This window comes from Kogia breviceps, chromosome 8 (genome assembly GCF_026419965.1).
Source record: "Kogia breviceps isolate mKogBre1 chromosome 8, mKogBre1 haplotype 1, whole genome shotgun sequence".
Classification (NCBI taxonomy): domain Eukaryota; kingdom Metazoa; phylum Chordata; class Mammalia; order Artiodactyla; family Physeteridae; genus Kogia; species Kogia breviceps.
The window spans coordinates 4,004,599-4,025,888 of NC_081317.1; the positions used below are offsets into that span (position 1 = coordinate 4,004,599).

The 21,290-nt window shown below is 51.8% G+C and overlaps 1 protein-coding gene across 1 annotated transcript in view; it reads right to left on the reverse strand.

Moving 5' to 3' along the window:
* Positions 1-21,290, reverse strand: part of CFAP77 (cilia and flagella associated protein 77) — a 134,807-nt gene that overhangs the window by 45,135 nt on the left and 68,382 nt on the right. Inside the window, exons 2-3 of the mRNA XM_059071488.2 lie at positions 10,174-10,273; positions 9,426-9,654 (exon numbers count right to left, since the gene is read on the reverse strand). Of these exons, the coding sequence (XP_058927471.1) occupies positions 9,426-9,654; positions 10,174-10,273 (329 nt within the window). The remainder of the gene's footprint in view (positions 1-9,425; positions 9,655-10,173; positions 10,274-21,290) is intronic.

Consider the following 21,290-nt stretch of genomic DNA (forward strand, 5'->3'; position numbering starts at 1 on the left):
GCTTGCGGCTCCCGCAAGGACGGGAATGGTGTGCTGGGCTCGAGGCCTGGCTCTTCACGCGGCCCCAGGGGTGCCGCTGGCTCCCCGCAGCGCCAGCTTCTCCACGCCTGCGTCACGGGGACACCGTGTCACGGGAAGGGCAGGCCAGCTGCACCCCAGCAACCCCTCTAATTGTGTCGAGGCTGGAGGCCACGGAGGTGAGGACAGCCGGGCCGGGCACCACGCCCCCTCCCCATGCTTTGCCCGCAGACGTGAGAGGGTGAGGCCCAGCTCTGGAAAAGTCAAAGGCGGGAGCCAGAGCCTGTGAGATGCAACCGGGGAGGCCCCGAGGGGGAGTGGCCGGCCTCGTTAGCGCTGACCCTGGCACGGAGCCGCTCCTGATGGATGGGGTTCGGGCGGGACAGGCCCCGGGGGAACGGCAGCCCTATCCATTATGGGCCCATCAGCTCCTCCCTGCTCCAAGTGCCACGAGCCTCGGGCTGGGAATAAATCTCTGTCTGGGCCGCAGGAGAGCCGAGAAGGGAAAAGGCAAAGCGTGAAAAATGTCTCCTTCCGGGCTCTGGCAACAAAGCTGCGTTGCAGGATGGAACTGGAGGAGGAGTTTGGGGAGATGGGAGAGGATGCGGCTGGAGCAGTCGGGCAGGGTGTCCCAGAGAGGCTGGGCTTCCAGGAAGGTAGGAGGGAGAGCGCAGGGCCCTCAGATCACCACCTTCCTCAGCTGCACCTGCCCGCCTGGGCCCCTCTTAACTCCTGAACTCCGTCCAGGTCAGGCCCATGGAAGCAGGCTGGCTCTGAGGCGGAGGGACCCCCGTCCCCTGTCGGGTCCATTGCGGGGTGCCCCAGGCCCAAGCCAGGCTGTGATGTGCCAGCCAACACCTCCACCTCCTGCAAGAATCTTTTCCTGTCCTGGAGTAAACACGCCTCCACTCACCACCCGCTAAGGGACACGATCTCTCTCTCCTTGCCTCAGCTCCTAGCGGCTGCATGGAGGTGCCGGGCTTTGGCGAGGATTAACTGAGTTATTCTGTGGAAAGCCGGCCCCCAGTGAGTGGCTGCTGTTCACAGATACCATCCTGCTGTGAAGACTCCCCTCCACCCCAGGCACCCTGCCTCTGCCTCCTGGAAGAGTGCAGGCTATGGATAGGGACACCGGCTCTGGAAGGAAACGTGGCTCAAATCCTGCTGCGGCCACTGACTGGCCGTGTGGTCTTGGACAAGTGAGTCTCTGAGCCTCGGTTTCTCCATCTATAAAATGGGGATAACCGTCCCTACTTGGCAAAATCCCGAGGATTTAATGAGACAATGTGTCTAAAGTGCTCGGCGTTACATCCGCCGGCCGCTCAGCGAGGGCTCTGCAAACGTTAGCCACTGGGACTGCCCCCCAAACACACACACGCTGGTCCTCGTTTTGTCTTCTGAAGCCTCTGAGAGCAAAGCTCCTCCACTGGCCTCATAGCAGGGCCTCGGAGAGTTGAGGCCCATCTGCATCTTCTCTCATCCAGTAGGGAAAACCTCATTCCTTGCCACGTTCTTTGTACACAGCGATCTCCCTCCCCTTGTCCCACCCACCAACCTGATGTCTCCCGTCTGGACACTCTCCTGTTTACGGGCCTTCCCCTGAATCTATGATGACCCACATTTTTTAAATGATGCTACAAGTGTGACCTGAGGGGCAGAATAGAATAGGTAGGTCACCTCCCTCGTCTGGACTTGCTACTTTTCCCTCTATGAATGTGGCCGAGGAACACATTCAGTCTTCGAGGCAGCATCACTGCAGAGCTGCTTCATAACATCGTTCACAGGGGAGCACAGGAGAGTCTGCTAAATGACACGGGAATCTCTGGCTTTTCCGTCTCATCTCTGGGTCTCAAATCAACTTTCTCTTCCCTTTCAATCACGTCTCAAAGGCTTAAAAGGCCCTGGACCACATTTCCTCCAACAAATATTTACTGAGTGCCTCTACTATGTTCCAGGCTCTGGTGATAGAGCGGTGGACAAAAGTGACGGTGTCCGTGCCCTCCAGGAACTGCATAGCCGGTGGAGAAGCAGAGAACCATGTAAGCGCAGCTGCAGTCAGCGCCGGGGAGCAGATCGGTGGGGGTGGGCGTCTGGTTGCCTGGCAGGATGTACCTCGCAGGCCAGCGCGCAGGCTCGGGGGTCTTTGCGAGACCCACGGGCTCCCCCTGGTGGTCGGTCCGGTTTCACTCGGCTGAGTTTCAGGCCAGCCATAAACCCGGAATTGGTCTCCGCACTCGGAAACTGTCTTGGATGCCTGGGACAGGTGTCTGGGAAGGGGTTCATTGTTATTTTATAGGAGTTTGGGTGGGCGGCTTGGATTTTGGCCGTGGGCTCCAGGAGAAACAAACTAACCCAGAGTGATTGATGGGCGCATTGTAAATTTGTCAAATAAATCAGCTTGGCAGAGAGATTCAGAAAGCCTGCCAGGCAGCAAACATTTTTGTAACAGCCTGTAAAATGTCCTCCATCCTTCACATTTGTCACCGTCAGGCTGATGATGCATCTGATAGCTGGGCAAGCAGCAGCAGAGAGGGTGGGCCGGCAGCGTTCCCCAGCTTTCTCGTGTTTCTTATTTTTCCGCGGTCTGAACGCTTTCAGTACCAGGATTGGAGGGGGTCTGGACTAGACTAATTGATGGTTGAGTTAAGTGTTCTACCCGAGTTGCTACTGGCTTCATATTCAGGCGTCAACGTGGCCATTCGCTCATGCATTCATGCAGCCGATATCTACCGAGGCCTCTTTCAGCAAAGGCGCTGTGGTCGGCACCAGGGATACTGGGGTTGAGCCGAAGCAGGCCTGGAGCATCCAGTGTAGTGACAGTTCCGGACGCCCCATCAGAGAGCTTGTTTATCGGGAGGTAGGTGAAGTTGAAGGGAAGCGACATATCAAAAGGCAAGTTCATCGGGCTCTTTGGATGCGTTCAGGTTAGGTTTAGAGCTTTAAGAAAAATCCAGACAGGAGGGCCCTCACCATATATGTTCTGTCTCAGCCCCCATCTAGTGCAGGAAAAACTGGGGTCGCATCTCTAGCTGTGTCACCTCCATCCTTGTGTTTGTTAGGAAGGCAGCTCAGTGCCAAGGTCAGCATCACAGGTGGTTGGGCCCCATCCCACTATAGAGCAGCCGGGGGCAAATGACTTCCCCTCTCTGACCCTCTGTCTCTTCTTCTGTAAGATGGGGACGTAAGCTTTGTACTCACTGAGCTGGTCCGTTATTTAAGGAGAGGATGCTTCTGAGGTGCGTGGCACCGTGTCTGACACGTAATCATCACAATAAGAATAGTTGCCGTTATTAGTTCAAAACGGGGTCTACGCAACTTCCATCTGGCCCATGTCAGATACTGGCATATGCAGGGAGCTGTTTGCTCATTGACTGAATGATGAATCCCCCTACCAGCATCCTTGCCCCCCGCTTGTGGCTTGATGCTCCCAGGCAGCGTGGACGTAGAGCCCTGGACACCCAGAACCTGCCAGGAGCGCCAGCTACTGCCCAGCTCCTCCGTCTCCCTGTCTCACCATCTTCGACGACATCGGACCCGTTAGAAACGGTAACAATTAAGATGTGCCGAGGGCATGCGAACATTTGCAAACACTTATTAAAATGCATCAATACTTAAGCCCTTCTCTAATCGTTACATTTCTGGCCCCCAGACATAACTGTTTATGGACGGGGGTGGGGGGGTCACAGCACGCTTTGAGATCTGTGTTACGGTCTTACACGTTGGTGATGAGAATTAAAAATTCTTCCCTGACTTGGATTCTGAGATTTGACAGTGAGACGGCAGAGTGAGCGCGTGCCAGCCCTTCCCAGCTCTACCTCATCCTAGAGGTTCGGTCTTCAAAGCCGGCCATGTAGCCAGGGTACAGATCCAGGCTCTGCCATCGTGCAGCCTAGGGGAGTGCAGGCACCCTCCCTTTCCCGGCCTGTGACGTGAACAGAATGATACCTGCCTCATAGGATTCATTAGCAATTATATGTGCAAACGCCTGCCACGGGTAAGTCCAATTCACAGCAGCTTCTGTTCGTGGTGGGCCCTGCCATCATGAGAGGACAGAAAAAGAGGCAGCGGGTAGCTCAAGGGTCAGGAGGACCAGCCTACACCAGCGGTTGCAAACTCAGTGCCTACTGGGACCAGACGGGTCAAGAAAATGAGACGAGCCAGGCTGGGTGGAGACTGGGATAGATAGAAGGGCACGCGTGGAAGGCACCCATCCCCCGGTGCCAGGCAGGAGTGCAGACCCAGGTTGCCTGGGCTTCTGACTTTTTAAGAGAAGCAGGAAATCTGGGGTTTTATATGAGATCTCCTGATTTTTTTTTTTTTTTTTTTTTTTTAATGTGGCAACTCTCATTCAAACTTTCGATTTTTAAAAATTCCTGCCTGGGCCAAACAAACATCTCTGTGGGTTGACTTGGCCTCAGCCCCTACTTGTGATCACATGTCTACCGGGCATCCTTTTCCAGATTATTGCCTAGGTGTCCACTCCCTTTTGGCCGGAGGCTCGTGGATCGAAATGTACCTTTTTCTGATTTAGTGACAATCTGTAACAAATTGGCGTGGATTGGAAAGCGAATCGGCTAACTGGAAAGGAAGTAACTGAATCATCCCCAATTCAGGTTGTGACCCTACCTGACGCTGAGGGCTTGCGTGGGCAGGCGGACGGAGGCGTGCGCTGGCCCTCACATCTAGCTATTTTGTCCATCATCAAATATATAAAGGGCAAAGGGGATTTGATGGTGGTGGGGGGGGGGGGCGGGGGAAGAGCTGTAGCCAGAATGTTCTCTCATACAGCAGTTACAGCCCCTCACTCAGCATCCCTAGCTTAGAGTAAGCTTCTCGTGTATTTAGTCTGAAGTGGAACTTTATTTTTTAACATATCTTCTGTAGTTGTGAGTAAATGGTAGTCGTTTGTTTCTTGGCTTCTTTAGTTATTGGACCAAATCACCCCAACAGGTCCTCGGGTAGTCAGGTGTAATCGGATTTGGTTTTTAACATGCTTTTAAAGTAAGGAAATAAATACAGTCGAGGGTTGTAAAAGGTGATCATTAGAGAAGGGGCCTCGGTCCCATAACTTTAAAGTAATAGCCCCATTATGGAGAGGTGGGGGCGATGATTTTTTTAACTGTTCCTTGCATTGATGTTGTAAGGTGGAGGGGCTTTGCGGGCAGGTTGGGCATTTCAGTAAAAGCTTTTCCAGCAGCCATTTAACCTCCATTTACCAAGAAATAAAGCGAAATTGATGCTGATTTGGGCCTGCTTTGGGGGATATTTTTGTTCCATAAAAGCCCTTTTGCTTGCAATTTGCTGAGCTGCCCTGTCACATCAGAAAGGGCTGCTGTTGATAAAGATAAAGCTTTATGGCCACGATATTTGCTGCTAACAGCAACCTAATGCAGCATTTTCATTTTTGTGCAATTAATGTTAACGTCTGCTACGAAAATTGTCGTTAAATACCATTTTAAAATCCATTCAATTTGCATATGCAAAGCCCATTTACCATCACAGAAGATATAGCTGGCACTTCATCACGTCCTTTCCCTGAAATTGCAGCCACCTGGTTTTATAGCAATTTAAGATTTTATATTGAAAGCTAGATGATAATGGATGTCCTTTCTGAGCCCAGCTGACTTAAGCTTTTCCATTGTATGTAGAATAATGCGCCCCCAGGACCAGAAACTCTGGGAGATCACGCCGTACCTCAGCCCCAAGGAGGCGAGATATGGAAGAAAGAGCACGGGACAGGGAGTCCACCAGCCTAGCTTGAGATCTGGCTTTTGTCTGGACACAACTTGCTGTGTGACCTTGTGAAAATCTCTTCGCCTCTCTGAACTTCTATTTTCCTGTTTTAAAGAGGGGCTTCAAACCAAGTGATTGCTAATGTGCCATGTGTTCTAATATCTCATACTTTAAAATCTAAGTACACTAGATTAAGAATCCAGGCCAAGCTGTGCTGTGAAAAAGTTGTGTGAACTTGTGGAGGTCAATTAATCTCTCCATGACCCAGCTGGATAAGAAACCCTGCCTACCTCCTTCACAGGTTTTTTTAATTAAAAAAAAAATCTTTTAAATTTTTTAATTGAAGTATAGTTGATTTACAATGTTGTGTTAGTTTCTGGTTCATGGCAAAGTGATTCAGTTGTACATATGTATATTCTTTTCCGTATTCTTTTCCATTATGGTTTATTACAGGATATTGAATATAGTTCCCTGTATACAGTAGGACCTTGTTGTTTATCTATTTTATATATAGTAGTTTGTACCTGCTAATCCCAAACTCCTAATTTATCCCTCTTCTACCCCCTTTCCCCTTTGGTAACCATAAATTTGTTTTCTATGTCTGTGAGTCTGTTTCTGTTTTGTAAATAAGTTCATTTATATCCCAGTTTAGATTCCACATATAAGTGATATCATCTGACATTTGTCTTTCTCTGTCTGCCTTGCTTCACTTAGTATGATCATCTCTAGGTCCACGCATGTCGCTGCATTTGCATTATTTCATTCTTTTTGATGGCTGAGTGGTACTGCATTCCTTTGTATACATATACATCTTTTTATTTTCTGAATTTCTTTCTTTTTTATTTCTTTTTTTTGAATTTTATTTTATTTATTTATATAGCACGTTCTTATTAGTTCTCTATTTTATACATATTAGCGTATACATGTCACTCCCAATCTCCTAATTCATCCCACCCCCACCAAACCCCGCTTTCCCCCCTTGGTGTCCATACATTTGTTCTCAAAATCTGTGTCTCTATTTCTGCCTTGCAGACCAGTTCATCTGTACCACATTTCTAGATTCCACATATATGCATTAATATACGATATTTGTTTTTCTCCTTCTGACTTACTTCACTCTGTATGACAGTCTCTAGATCCATCCACGTCTCTACAAATGACCCAGTTTCGTTCCTTTTTATGGCTGAGTAATAGTCCATTGTATATATGTGCCACGTCTTCTTTATCCATTCTTCTGTCCGTGGACACTTAGGTTGCTTCCATGTCTTGGTTGTTGTAGACAGTGCTGCTAGGAACACTGGGCTGCACAGGGTTTTAGTGACAATGAAATGAGATTGACGCAGAGACAGAACATACCCTGAGAATCCCAGAATGCCTCTGACTGCCGTAATATCCTAATTACAGATGAGGAAACAGAAGCCCCGGAGGGAAAGAGAATTGGGAACAAAGGTAGGACTAAAAGCCCGGGCGACTCCTCCTGGACACCATGCTGTCTTCAAGACACTGGTGACCAGTATGGACCAGTCTAGTGATCACACAGCTGGGACTCCGTCCCTCTGCACTCCAGGAAGTCCTGGAGAACCTTGCCTTGCCTTGAGGGATTGACTTGGGCATTATTTCAAAGGTGCGAGGACAGTATACAGATGATCAGTTAATCTGGCCCAGAAGTGACTTTCCAATGTGTCTCTAGTGCCACCTTTCAGGTTTTGAGGGCTGATGAACAGCAATGAACAAATAGCGTTTCTGGTGAGAGAGGTGTGCATAGAGTTTGAGGCCGGGGAGGTGGGGAAGCTTACCAAAGAGAGGGTGCTGAGCTGAGCTTTGATGAGCAAGGAGATGTTACCAGGTAGGATGCTGAGAAGGAGGGAAAAGCATACGAAGGTACGGTGGCATACACCGTGGGAAACACCGTGGCAGTTCCTCAAAAAAATAAACATAGAATGCCCATGCAGTCCAGCAATTACCCTTGTGGGTATATATACCCCAAAGCATTGAAAGCAGGGACTCGGGCAGATAGTGTACACCCATGTTCACAGCAGCATTATTCACAATAGCCAAAAAGTGGAAATGATCCAAGTGTCCATCAAGGGATGACTGGATAAACAAAATGTGATATGTACCCACCATGGACTCTTATTCAGCCTTAAAAAGGAAGGGATTCTGATCCACTTATGCTAAGTGAAATAAGCCAGCTATAAAAGGACAAACACTGTACAATTCCACTTATATGAGGTCCCTAGAGTAGTCGAATTAATACAGAAAGAAAGTAGAGGGTGGTTACCAAGAGCTGAGGGGGCGCGAAATAGAGGGTTACTGTTTAATGGGTACACGGTTCCAGTTTAGGATGAAGAAAAAGTTCTAGCAATGGATGGTGGCTATGGTCCTGCAGCGATCTAAATGTACTTAAAGCCCCTGAACTGTGCACCTAAAAACGGCAAATCTTAGGTATATTTAACCACAGTAAAAAAATGATTAGAAAAAATAAAATAAGAGATAAAGGAAGCCCCACCTCCCCCCAAAAGTTAAGTAGCACAGCCAAAGGAAGGCACCCGTCCCGGGACAGTGTGTTGTGGTGGGAAAGGACTGGAGATAGACTGTCAATGGCCTTGCATGTGGGCAGAGCAGGGCAGTGCCACAGAGATGGACCAAGATACAGGCTTAGTCTCAGGTGTCACAGATGGGACTTGGGGCAGCTGGAGGCCCCAGGCCATTCACTGCTGGCTGAGAGCACCGCTGTTTATTTGTACAATGCAATGTACACACATCAGTGAGTTTTGTAATGCTTGTGTTGTGACATAACACGGGTTGGGAAGCCCTGTTGTACTGGACATTTGCCGCTTTTGCCTTCTATTGTGTTCTGTTCTTCTCCTTCTGGGTCAGAACCTCTATTTCTGCATCTTTTCCACCATCGGCCCCTGTAGATCCCGGGGACTGATTCCAACCACGCCCCCTCCAAGGAGGGGCAAAGGATCAGACCTGGCCAATCAGAGCACCAGAATCCCCCGGCCTCAGTAATTGGTGCAGAGGCAAAAGTGTGACCCAGGCCTGGCCAATCAGTGTAGGTCACAATTTCTACTCACCCCTGTGGTTGGTTCAGGGATAAGCATGATACTGAAGTTGGACCAAAGAATCTTAATCTCAAGGCTTTTGTAGTTCCTACACCACTCCCACTGGGGTCACTAAAAGAATAGGACGCAAGAATGGAACCGATTCTGGCCATTTTGCCACATGAGGAAGAAGCCTGTCGGAGAATGGAGCCCAAACTGGGAAGCACAGCCAAGTCATGGAGAGCCCTACCCAATCCTGCTGACATTGCCTGATTGCCTAGATCCAGCTATGCCTGAAGCTCTACCTTTTCAATCATGTGAGCCAATAAATTCCCCTTAAAAAAAACCCCAAAGTCGTTTGAGTTGAGACTTGATTACATGCAACCACATTCTAATTTATAGAATGTCATGCATTCCAGAGTCGGGACGTGGGTCACATGTCTGCCTCTGAACCAATCACTTTGGCCGTGGTTTGTGAGATATGCCGATTGGCCAGGCCTGGATCACTCGCCCCCTCCCTGGAGTCCAGAGTCATGCTCCCACATTGTTCCCTAATTCAGTCACCACTGAGCAACCCCCTCGCCATCACGGGCGCCAGGCGTCTGGCACGGGCGGCAGCCATCTTACCGTGCCCGGATCCCGAACGTCATCTTTGGAGGGAGAGAGGGCGGCTCCTTCTTGAGGCGCCGGTCACGCTGGTCACTGATGCGGATGTCATTGAGCCGACGGTAATGGAAATTCTCCCGGGCAGTTACCAGGCCGGCTTTTACTGCCCCACGGTTCATGGCGATATAATCCCGGCTCAGCTCGTGGGGGCAGGTAGGCTGCTGTTTAAATACATGCCAGTGTCCAATGGCTGAGGGCAGGGAGAGACAGAGCCACGGCATGGAGGTCAGTCTGGGAAGTAAAGCAATCCGTGGCGTCTGACAGGGAAGAAACTGGGGCACGAATACCTTCTCGTTAACCTGCCGCCTGCTGGGTGACACAGCCCTGCCTGGCCCCCTGAAAGGGTGGGGTCAGGATTCCCAGAGATTCTAGACGGCGCCTGGGCATCCTTCACGGAGCTGGGTTTGCCTGGCCTTGACCTCGTTTGGGAGATCAGAGGGCTGGTCACGAGCCTGTCTAGGCTTGCAGCTCAAAAGGTGCAGAGCACAGACAGTCTTGCCTGGGGACAAGGTTCCACACTGTCTGGGGCCCTTGCTATTTCCCTGACACCTTAGACCTGGACCCTTCGTGGTCCTGTCCTTCTCGGCTAAGCAAACTGTGGTTTCCGCCAGAATCGTGCTGCAGGGCAGGCCCCTTGACTCTTTTCCTGGAGGAGGTAGCCTAGGTGGAGAGTTCAAGTCCCTTTGGGCTCCAGAGGAAGCTTGCTCACCTTCAGGGACCCCTCCATCCTGCCCCCGGATGTAGAGTCCATAATTAAAATTAATTCCAGGCAGACTGCAGCTTCTTTCCTGGGGCTTCCCAAGTTCGGCCTGTTGGGGGAAGGACAGAGAGCAAAGGTGAGGAGTGGAACCTCAGACCAACGGTATGATAGTAAATTCAGTGACAGGGGGTCATCGGGTGCTTGCTCTACCGCAGGCCCTGTGGGCAACCTCAGGGCTACTAGGGTGTGGGACACGAGCCCTCCCTGAGATGAGTGCGAACTGCTGTTGGGCACTGAGACGCACCTTGGGAAAGCCTGCCTGCTGTTCTCCTGCCCGGGGGCGGGTGAGGAGAGCAGCGTCAGGAGGACCCTCGCGGCGGGGGGGGCGGGGGGGACCGAGGCCTTGAGGGAGGACGTGCGTTGTGCAGCAGGAGAGAGGGGCGGCACAGTCCCTGCGCTGAGCAGCCGTATGTGGGGTCCAGCCCAGATCTGGCGACCTAGAGCTGGAAATGATGTATCTTGCAGATGGACGGAAAGACCCGGTTCACAGAGACTCACCTGGGGCCACCCTTGAGGGAGGGGGCATCTTCCCTCCCTACCCCTTCATTCCTACTGGGGATGGCTCAAATCATCGTCACTGGAGCTGCCTCCTTGGATTGTCACCTGAGGGTGGGGATACGGTGACAAGGTCCACTGTCACCCTCCCGGCGGCTGGACCGCCATTCTCACTCTTTGGGTCTCTGGTCAACTCCTTAACCCTCCAGAAGGGGTTTGTAGGGATGAAATTGCTCTATTATCAACCACATCATTCCCCCCATTGTACAGGTGGGGAAGCTGAGACCCAGAGTGGCGGGGTCACGGTCCACGGCTCCTACAGGATGGGGCTGGATGTCAAACGCAGTTGTGTGTGGCTTCGGGGTGAAACTCTTAAGCGTGATGCTGCATGGCCTCTCTTTAGGCCAGCAGCTCCCTGAGCTCACAGGTCCTGTCCTGTGTGGCGCTGAGCTCGTTGCACTTCGTCAGTGGACACCTGCTGAGGTCTGTGTTCCAGGCACAGCACTGGGTTCCTCATATGCCTCTCTTAGTCCTCACAGCTGCCCTGTGAGGCAGCCTACCGCTGTCCCCGTGTCTCAGACGGGAAAGCTGAGGCACAGAGAGGTCAAGACAGGTTGCACGAGGCCACACGGGATAAGAAGTGGCAGAGCTGAGATTTGAACCCAGGCTGTGTCTCCAGCCCACATTCAGATCCACCTGCTAAAGAGAAACCGACCAGGTGTGTGACGCTCCTGGTGCCATCAGGCCCCTGGGGACCGCGGGCCTTACTGAGCTGGGTGGGCGCGGCTGCCCCTCCCACCCCCATGGGCCCCAGGCCGTGGGCTCCCAGTTGCAGGCTGTTACGTCTCCCAGGACATTCCTGGCTCTGGCCTCACCAAAGCCTGTCCAGAGAGTCTCGTGGCTCCAGGCTCACCCTCTCTCCTTTTCCCATCAATCTCTCTCCCCTTTTCTCTGGCTCCCGGAGACCTGGGCACATAGAGGTGGGTGATGTGGGACCATCCATCATGGCTCATCACTGTCTCGGAAGAAACCCCTCCCTTGGGCTGGCAGGCTGGGCCCTGCACCCTCCAACCCCATCCACCTCTGCAGCTTTGCCTTCCTGGATACTCCACGTGGTCCTGAGATTTAGGCACCATAGACCACTCCCCACCCCTGAAGGGTCTGCCAGAGTCCCAGCCTCTTTTGCTCCTGGCCTGCCCTCCCCTTTCTGGTTCTTATTCTTCAAGCTCTCTGGACCCTTCGGGCTCACTGTGGCCTCTCCCTCATCTGGGTCTGGTAACACTTACTATCCATGCTATTCATTTGGGGCTTAGAACTGAAATGGCCTTCTCAGTTTCCAGGAATGCACGTGCCGGGCCAGACTGCCTGAAATATAATATCCTACACAGCCTTCTATTGGCTTCTCTTGACTTCATTTTCCTGGCGGCACGTAACAGGTGTTCTATGCCTGAGATTAAAAACCACTTCCTTTGGGAAGCCCTCCCGGGTTGCCCTCAGGGCAGGCAAACTTCCTTGTCTATGGCACCATAGGTCCCTGAGCTCCACCTTTAGGGCACTTTCAAAATTACGCAGTAGAACCTGCTCCAGCGTGGACTGGCCGTTACAAAATGGTGCTCAGGGAAGAAGCCAGTCACGAAGGACCACATATTGCATGATTTCATTTACAAGAAATGTCCCGAATAGGCAAATCCAGAGACACAGAAGGTGGATTAGTGGTTGCCCATGGCTGAGATGGAGAGGGGAATGGAATGATTGAGGGGTGATGGTTAAGGGGTATACGGCTTCTTTGGGGGGTAATGAAAATGTTCTAAAATTGATGGTGGTGCTTGTTGCACAATCCTGTGTATACGCTGAAAGCCATTGGATCATACACTTTAAATGGGTGACTTGTATAGTATGTGAATTCTATCTCAGTAAAGCCATTAAAGATCACAAAGTAGTGTAATTAAGCCATCAGTTGTGTGATGATCAGTTTAATGTCTGTCTCCCTCGGTAGACTGTCTGCTAAGTCTTTCTTTCCTTCTTCCTTCCTTCCTTCCTTCCTTCCATCCTTCCTTTCTTCTTCTTCTTTCCTTCCTTCCTTCCTTTCTTTCTTCCCTTCCTTCCTTCCTTCCTCTCTTTCTTTCTTTCTCCCTTCCTTCCTTTTTCCCTTCCTTCCTTCCTTCCTTCCTTCCTTCCTTTTAAGGTTAATTATTTTTAAAATAGACTTTATTTTTAGAGCAACGTAAAGTTCACTGCAAAATTGAGCAGAAGATACAGAGATTCCCCACACGCCACATAGTTTTTATTCTCACCCCTCTTTTTCAAAGAGATCAGCAGAGAATAGATGCTAGTAAAGAGGGGCTGGATGAGTGAATGAATGAATGAACTGCCTCCTTGGAGGCTCTGGCAGTTCTTTCCCACACACTGCCTCCTCCTTTTTCTCCCTCTTCCTTCTCATCTCAAATCCCAGGCCTTTACCTCCCTCGAGAGCTGAGAGTTCTGAGTTTCAGGTGGGGGCCCTGGCTGGGTTGTTTGTTTGGATTTCCTTCCGTGTGATTCACTCTGAGCTGCAGACAAAGCCTTGGCTCCTCATTTGTTTATGAAAATGATCTGGCCTCTCCGGTGAGGTGACGGCAAGGGAAGTTAATTAAAATGTGACTTCTCCGGGAGAGGCCCCGCCTCCCTCTGGCAGGTGCAGGTGGGCAGAAGTCCAGCTGGCAGAGGAACGACAGACAGACTCGGCGGCTGCCACTGGGCGGGGCCTGGCGGTGAAGGAGGCACCGAAGCAGGCCGGTGCCTCGATCTCCACGCTTTTTAGTGAGGGTTGCCTAGGAAGCAACGACGGCCAGAAATACTGAAGCCTTGGGCTGCAAAGTTCATCCCAACGGGAAAGTCGCTCTTTCGTTTGCTGCGCAAATATTTATTTTGTATCTCCTCTGCACCAAGCTCTGTGCCAGGAGTTCTAAGGTGAACAAAGCAGACACATACTGCCCCCTGCCCTTATGAAATTCCTTATCTTGCTAAAAGGACAAACTGAACAAGTAATGACAACCAAGGCCACCAGAGGGTTTGATAGGGGAGCACAGACTGCCTCTAGCTCTAAAAATGTGTGAGTCTATAGAGTGAGAGAAGGTATTTGCAATACATATATCTGACAAAGGGCTGTTATTCGTCATATGTAAAGAGCTGCTACAAATCAATAAGAAAAAGGCAGATGATCCTATAGAAAGAGGAGCAAAAGACTTGAATGGGCACTTTATTAAGGCGACGTCCATGTGGCCACAGGACCCATATGTCAAGGTGCTCAACCTCTGAGAAGTACAAACTAAAAAACTCGATGATATTGGTAAAGACATGAACCAGAACACTCATGCTCTCGGTGAGAATGTAAATTCGTACAACCACTGCGGAAAACTGTTTGGCAGTATCTATGAAAGCTAAACATATGCTTACTGATAACCCAACAATTCCCTCCTGGACACCCAACAGAAATGAGTGCCCAAGTCCACCCAAAGAGATGTCTGAGAATGCTCGTAGCAGTTCAGTTTGTGATAGCCAAACACCGGAAACTACCCAAATGGCGATGAAAAAAAAAAAGGTGACATATTCATTCAATAGAACACTCTATAGCAGTGGTTCTCAACTGGGGGCAATTGTGCCCTCACCCCCCGAGGACATTTGCCCGTGTCTGGAGACGTTTTTTGGTTGTCACAGCTAGGAGGCAGTACTACCCTCCCTCCAGTGGGTGGAGGCCAGGGATGCTGCGAAACATCCCACGATGCGCAAGACAGGCCCCACTGCCAACAACAAAGAGTCATCTGGCCCCAGATGCCAATAGGTTAGGAACTGCTCGATGGCACCGGGAACGAGAGAACAGCTCTACACAACCGCCTGGGTGGTTCTCACACAAATGCGGGACAGAGGAGCTGGGCGCACAAGGCAGGCACTGCTCCATGCAAAGGAAGTTCAAACGCAGCACGACTAACGTCTGGTTTCAGAAGTCGGGAGGGTGGGTAGCACGGGGGTGGGGGCGGTGGCTGCAAGCAGCCCAAGGAGTCTTCGGGGGCCCTGGTCCTGTTTCCCGGCCTGATGTGGGTGCCCCTCACACCCCGCGGCCCTGCCCCCCCGGCCTCACTCAGAGCGCATCTGTCTGCAAGGCGGCCACGTGTCGCAAGGGCAGTGGGGGTCCTGATAGTACCGTCATGCTTGAAATACCACCCTTGGCGGTTTGATCCTTTAGGTTCGGGCCGTGTGCCCCCGAGTCCCTGCGTTAACACGTGAACGCCCTAGAGGAACAGCGTCTTCACCCGTTACCAGCTCAGCTGCCCAACGAGATGGGCCGACCGGCCCCGCCCCGGTGCCACCACCACCGACCACGGCAACACCGGAATCATGGCGACCGTGGGCCAGCCTCCACGGGGGCTCTTCACTGCCCCCCAGGGTACCGCTAACGCGTACAGCAGCCCTGGACACTACACGGGTTTTCGGGTGGGAAAGGGGGGTCCAGACAGCTGTAGGGGCTTGTCTGCCCAAAGCCTCCCAGCTCATGAGTGACCAGGGGTGGAGTTGAACCCACACCTGACTCCACGCAGTTTTCGCCGCCTCTTGGCACCTAGCAGCAACTGCCTGGGACCCTGCATTGTTTTGTCCTGTGCGCAGATCTTAGCTCTGCAGAGTCTGGAGTTTGCTCACGCAGGACAGGCGCATCTGACCTGTTCGCACGGCGCCCTCCACACCCACAGAGGACGTAAGTAGCCTTCTGCCCAGGAGAGCCCCAGCTACAGGCTGCCGTTTGATGTATAGACTGTGCGTTATGGGGAGAGCCGTCATTTCAGTGACCTGGACACGGGACAGCTGAGTCATGCCTGGGTCAGGGCTGCAAAGGAGAGAAGACCCAGATCTTGGATTGGCATTCTGGGGAGAGAACCAACCTGAAGAAGATTCCAGTGGGACAGCCAGTGAGAACAGGAGAGCTGAGGGTTCTCCCAGGGGCTCCCTGGAAGCAGCAAAGAGGATCCTAGCCAGAGGTGGGAGGGCCCGGCACCGACCCTGGGCTTCGCTCCCCAGCTTATCCAGAGGGGCTTTCTAGAAGCCTACAGAGAATAGCTGCCTGGCAGAGGAAACTACAGGTCTCTGGGCACCTCAGGGGACCAGCTAAGGACGGATAAACAGGTGCTCAGAGGAGCTCCTGACCCTGAACTTCTAGATGCAGGCAAACTGGTTGTGAAACTGATGAGATGTGACCACAAATCTCAGCTTTGACTGGCCACCCGAGTCCCCCAGGTAGCCTGCCCCTCCAGCCCAGAATAGGAGGAGAGATGGCTCTCAGCTGGAATGTCCAAAGGTCCTGGGGCAGATGGCACAGTTGTGGGGTCATGTGAAGGCTGAGAGCACCCTCCCTGCCCAGGGATCCCTGGGAACCACCTTGTTCTCTTTACTACAGAAGTAAAGAAAGAAACGAGGAAGAGAGTGAACATTAATTGGGCACCTCCTACATGCAAGGCTCACGTTATGCCCCGTGACCTCATTTAGCAAACGCTTTTACTGAGCACTTACTGTGTCCTGAGAGTTTCTCGTGCTTCACCCTGAACCCTGCCAACCTCACCGGGGGGTTGTTTTCCCATCTGACGGTTGGGAAAACTGAAACTTAAAGAGGTTCACGCTTGCCCAAAGGCACCCAGGTAGTAAATGGAAGGGCTGGCGTTAAACCCAGCCCTCTGACCTCATAACTCTGTGCTCACCTACAGGGCCCCCTCACAACATCTCTATGACGGAGGCCATGTGGTCGCCACGAGACAGAGGGGGAAACTGAGTCTCAGAAAGGGGTGGGATGGCGGATCCCTTTCAGCCCCCAAATGCAAGCCCTCCCTGTATTTCTCGTTTCTTATGGCTGAATTCTAAGACATCTCGTGCACGGTCCTCAAGGTCTTTTCAGAGGCATACCCTAGCTTTGCACAAAGGGGAATTGTGAAATATTGGAAGCTATTCAAATCTGGCCTACTAGCTGGAATCCCTTGTTGTTGAGGTGTTCGAATCAAGAGGCCAATGCAGGAGGAAAACCCCAGCTCTGAGTCTGGCCACCCCGCCCTTCTCAGCTGCTTTCAGGCTGTGCCTTTTTCTGAGTTTCCTCTGTCACAAAGTGGCTTGGCTAGAATACAGCTCTGGGTGACAGCTGTCCCCATCAGCAGACAGCTTCATTAAACCTCATTAAGATGTCATCCCTTGCTGCCTTATTTCCCGTCTCTCAGCTCTAATTAAAACCATCTTGCTCCCTGTCCCAGGGGGTCCTGGGATTCTCTGGGCTCCTTCTGTACGGCAGCTCCCTCCGTGCCCCAACATCGAGTACCAAGCCTCGGAAACCTGCCGTGGGAACTGGGCCGGGCAGGCAGCCCCTGGCCCGGAAGTCCTCTTGCAGCAGCCCGCCACCAGCATCAGGACCGCTGGGGCTTTCCAGAGGCAAAAGTACCAGTGGCGTTTGCTACAGGCTACTAAAGTCACCTGAGACCCAGGAAGGAGGACCCCTATCCCCAGAGCCGCGCCAGCACCCATTTTCCTGGGACAACTTCAGAACAAGTGACCCAACCTTGCAACTCCAGTCTAATGATTTCCCACCTCATATACTTTTTTAAAGCCTTAACTTGCCCCCATTTCCCACCAAAGAGGTGAAAATGGGTGAAATTAAGCGGCTTCGTTTCTTGGGCGGTCTGAACTGGATCTCACTCTGGACAAAGGAGCTGGTGGTCATTTCCAAGATGGGTTTTAGATCTGTCTGGGAGCTTGATGCCTGGGTTCTAGACCAACCTTAGGTGTTCATGGATGAGGACTAAGCCCCACAAAGGAAGCACTCCCACCTCCTGGCAGCCACAGAAGAGTGTAGCTCATTTAACCCTCTCGTCCAGAGTCTAAACTAAACGTATGTTTGCGCAACACTTGAGAAGCCTCCACTCACTCTCCCACATCCTATTAAAGCGTAGTTCCATGAAATCCCACAGTTATTGCCTGGCAGTTATTAAATAAATATCTGTATACGGCTCTGCCCACGCACGCACGTGCACACATGGCCCGTCTCGCTCATGGAGGGGGAGTTCATTATTATAAAACAACTTAAGATCCTCGAATGAAAAGCACAATATAAATGCAAATTGTGATCCTGATTAGCATAGAGGATATTTATTTATTTCCATAATGAGAACGTCAGATAAACAATCATGTGAAATAAGGTGCATTATGCATCAAAGGACTCCGGCGTCGTCTCAGAAGACGGATTCTTTGAACGATGCGCATTGTGTGAGTGGCAGTTGAACATCGCATAATGATACTGAGAAACCACACACACCCGAAGACCCCACATCCATATATGATCAAAGGCATATAAAATAACGTTAAGTGAAAAAAAAATCAGCAGGATTCCAAAATTTACATACGCTATTGTTACAACCATGTAGAAAAAATTCGTTGAAAAAGTACTGGAAGGACACATAACAACGGAAGCGACTGTGTGAGGATATGTCCTTAGAGGTGCAGCCTTTGGGCAGGGTCAGGGTGCGGGGCGGCGGGGGTGATGGGTACTGAGATTTTACTTTTCTGATGAAAAAAGTCAAAAGGTAGAGTTAAAGCCAAAGTTTCTATTTTCTATACTCCTGCCAAGGGTCAAAGTTAAGGTTCTTCTCGTAGGTCATCAAGTTTATAATGGGGGCTGAGCGGGCTGCCGCTGGGTCAGGGGAGGAAAGGGAGGGGAGGGGAGAGCCGCAGGTCCAGCAGGAGGATGCCGGAAACCAGCAGGTTAATGTCACAGAGCTGAGACCTCGCTCTGCCACTTCCTGTGTGACCTTGGGCAAGTCACTTGGATTGTCTGGTCCCCTTCCCTCACCTGTAAAACCTCCCCAGGCCGAGGATCGGAGCCCAGTGTCCAGTGGCCTCTATTACTGCTGTCATCGTCGGTATGACGGGAGCAGCTCACCAGCTCAGGATGAGGGGAGCCCCAGGCGGTGCGGACACCTCTCCAGGCCCCACTGCGCGGGCCCGGCACAGCACTCGGCTGGCCCCTGCCTGGTCCCCACAACCCAGGGCTGCCCGTGTTTTGCCACCTGCCTGGCTTTTCCGTTCCCCCCCCCCCGCCCCCGCCGGGGCAGCCCTGGCTCCCTCGGTGCTGTCAGAACCGTTCCTGCAGCTGATGTATGGCCCTTGCCGCGTGAGGCGGTCGCGGGGACAGGGCCCCGGCGTTCTCTCCCCTCCCCCTCGACAGCTTGAAACGCGCTCCTTCATTTGCATTTACATGATCTCGCTGTGCAGCTTATGAGATCGAGAGATTTATTTGCTACTTAGCTTGATGTTTGATTACACTCCGAGAAGGCAGCAAGCAGCAAAGTGCACGGATGCCTCTCTCTGAGCCCGCGGCCTCGGGGGGCCAGTAACTCAACAGCAGGTTTAGGTGGATGAGGCGAACACGAGAGGTTGGAAGGAACAAACACCGTGATTTGGGGGTTTTTTTTGTTGTTGTTTGTTTGTTTTTTAAAGCAATGAAAAGCGGCTAGGGATCACCGGCCTGGGAAATGAACTCCCAGAAACTTCCTCCTGGGTAGCATCAGAAGCCCCTAAAAGAGACGGTACCTCCTCCACTGCTGGGAGGTGATGAGGATGGACTCCTTCTTACAAGCATGGCCCTCGAAGTGGGACCTCAGGAGCAACACGGGCTCTGTCAATTACGCCTACGTGACCTTGAACTAGTCACTCAGCCTGTCTGTGCCCCACGTTCCCGAGCTGTAACATGGGGGAGACGGCACGCCATCTTAGGTCTGTGGCTGAGATGAGTAAACACGACGATCTCGGCGCCACAGCGGGTGCAGAGAGGATGCCGGGTACATGGAGGTGTTCTGGGCAAGGCTGGCCATTTTCTGAGCACACAAGGGATAAAGCTGAGCGCCCTCACGGAGAGAAACCACCGGGGTAATGCTTTGCTAAGTGTCACTCGCCTGTCTGGCGGGTTACCCACTGCGTGGGGTTTCATCCCAGCCCCCAGCCCCCAGCCCTGGGAACGCACAGCAGGGGCATATTCTTAAAGAAGGTGGACTCAGTTTCCTAGCAGTCTGAGCTGGGCATAATTAGCAGCATTATTGGCTAATTGCAGACTGGCTGCTGCCTGCCTACGGCCCATCAGCTCCAAACAGAAATCATCTGGCAGCTTACTGGGACTTTACAGTTTGATGCGTAAAAACACAAGTTTGGGGCCAAATGCCCAGGTTGGAATTCTGGCTTCCGAACTCTGTGTCGCCTTGAACAAGTTGCTGAACCTCTGAGCCCCAGTTTCCTCACCTATAAAATAGGTATAATGGGGGTACCCAGCTCGGAGGGTTGTTGGAGCGTTTCGTGATGCAGGGGGAGTTCTCAGCAGAGGGCCTGGAAAGTTCTCAATGAGAAACAGTCATACTAGCCGGTGGATGTCATTAGCCTGTCCGCTGGGGGGAATTATCAGCGACTCTGTCTCCATTTGTGTGAACAGAGAACTAGCGATAAGGTTGATGGCTCCTCAAAAAATTAAACGTCAAATTACCGTGTGACTGAGAAATTCTGCTCCTAGACATAAACCCAAAGGAATTGAAAACTGGTGTTCAAACTAATATGTGTACATGCATGTTTACAGCAGCATTATTCACAAGGGCCAAAAGATGGAAACCACCCAGCTGTCCAGCAACTGGTTAACGGAAAAAATGTGGTCTATCCATATACAGTAGAATATTAGTCAGCCATGAAAAGGAACGAGGTCCTCACACATGCATGAACCCTGAAAACATATGCCAAGGGAGAGAAGCCAGATGATAGAGGCCACATAATGTGTGATTCCATTTACATGAAATGCCCAGAATAGGTAAATCCACAGAGACAGAAAGCAGATAAGTGAGTGCCAAGGAATGGGGGGAGGGGAGAATGGCAGTGACTCTGCTTAGTGGCTGCGGGATTTCCTTCTGGGCTGATGATCATGTCTTGGGATTAAACAGAGAGGGTGAGTGCACAGCACTGTAAAGGCGCTAAATGCCACCGAATCATACACTGAAAAAAATGGTCAATAGTTCATTTTATGTCAATTTTGCCTCAATAAAAAGAAAAATTGGGCTTCCCTGGTGGCGCAGTGGTTGAGAGTCCGCCTGCCGATGCAGGGGACACGGGTTCGTGCCCCGGTCCGGGAAGATCCCACGTGCCGCGGAGCGGCTGGGCCCGTGAGCCGTGGCCGCTGCGCCTGCGCGTCCGGAGCCTGTGCTCCGCAACGGGAGAGGCCACGACAGTGAGAGGCCCGCGTACCGCAAAAAAAAAAAAAAAAAAAAAAGAAAAATTAATACGTCCACAGGAAAGGTATGCCACGCCTTCCATCCGGGCAATTTAGGAAACTCCTCCCTCTCTCTTCGGGATGGGGGAGGGAAGAAATGCAAATGCAGTGGCTGCCGGCTGGCTGTGGGACCACGTGGTTGGAAGACACTGCTCAGCTTCAAGGAGGTGAGACCGGGTGGAGGTGGATCGCGGGGCTGGGGGACCATTTCCCACCCCCATCGTGTTGCTCTGACGGTCCGTACGGCAGAAGCTAGTGCAGGCGCGTC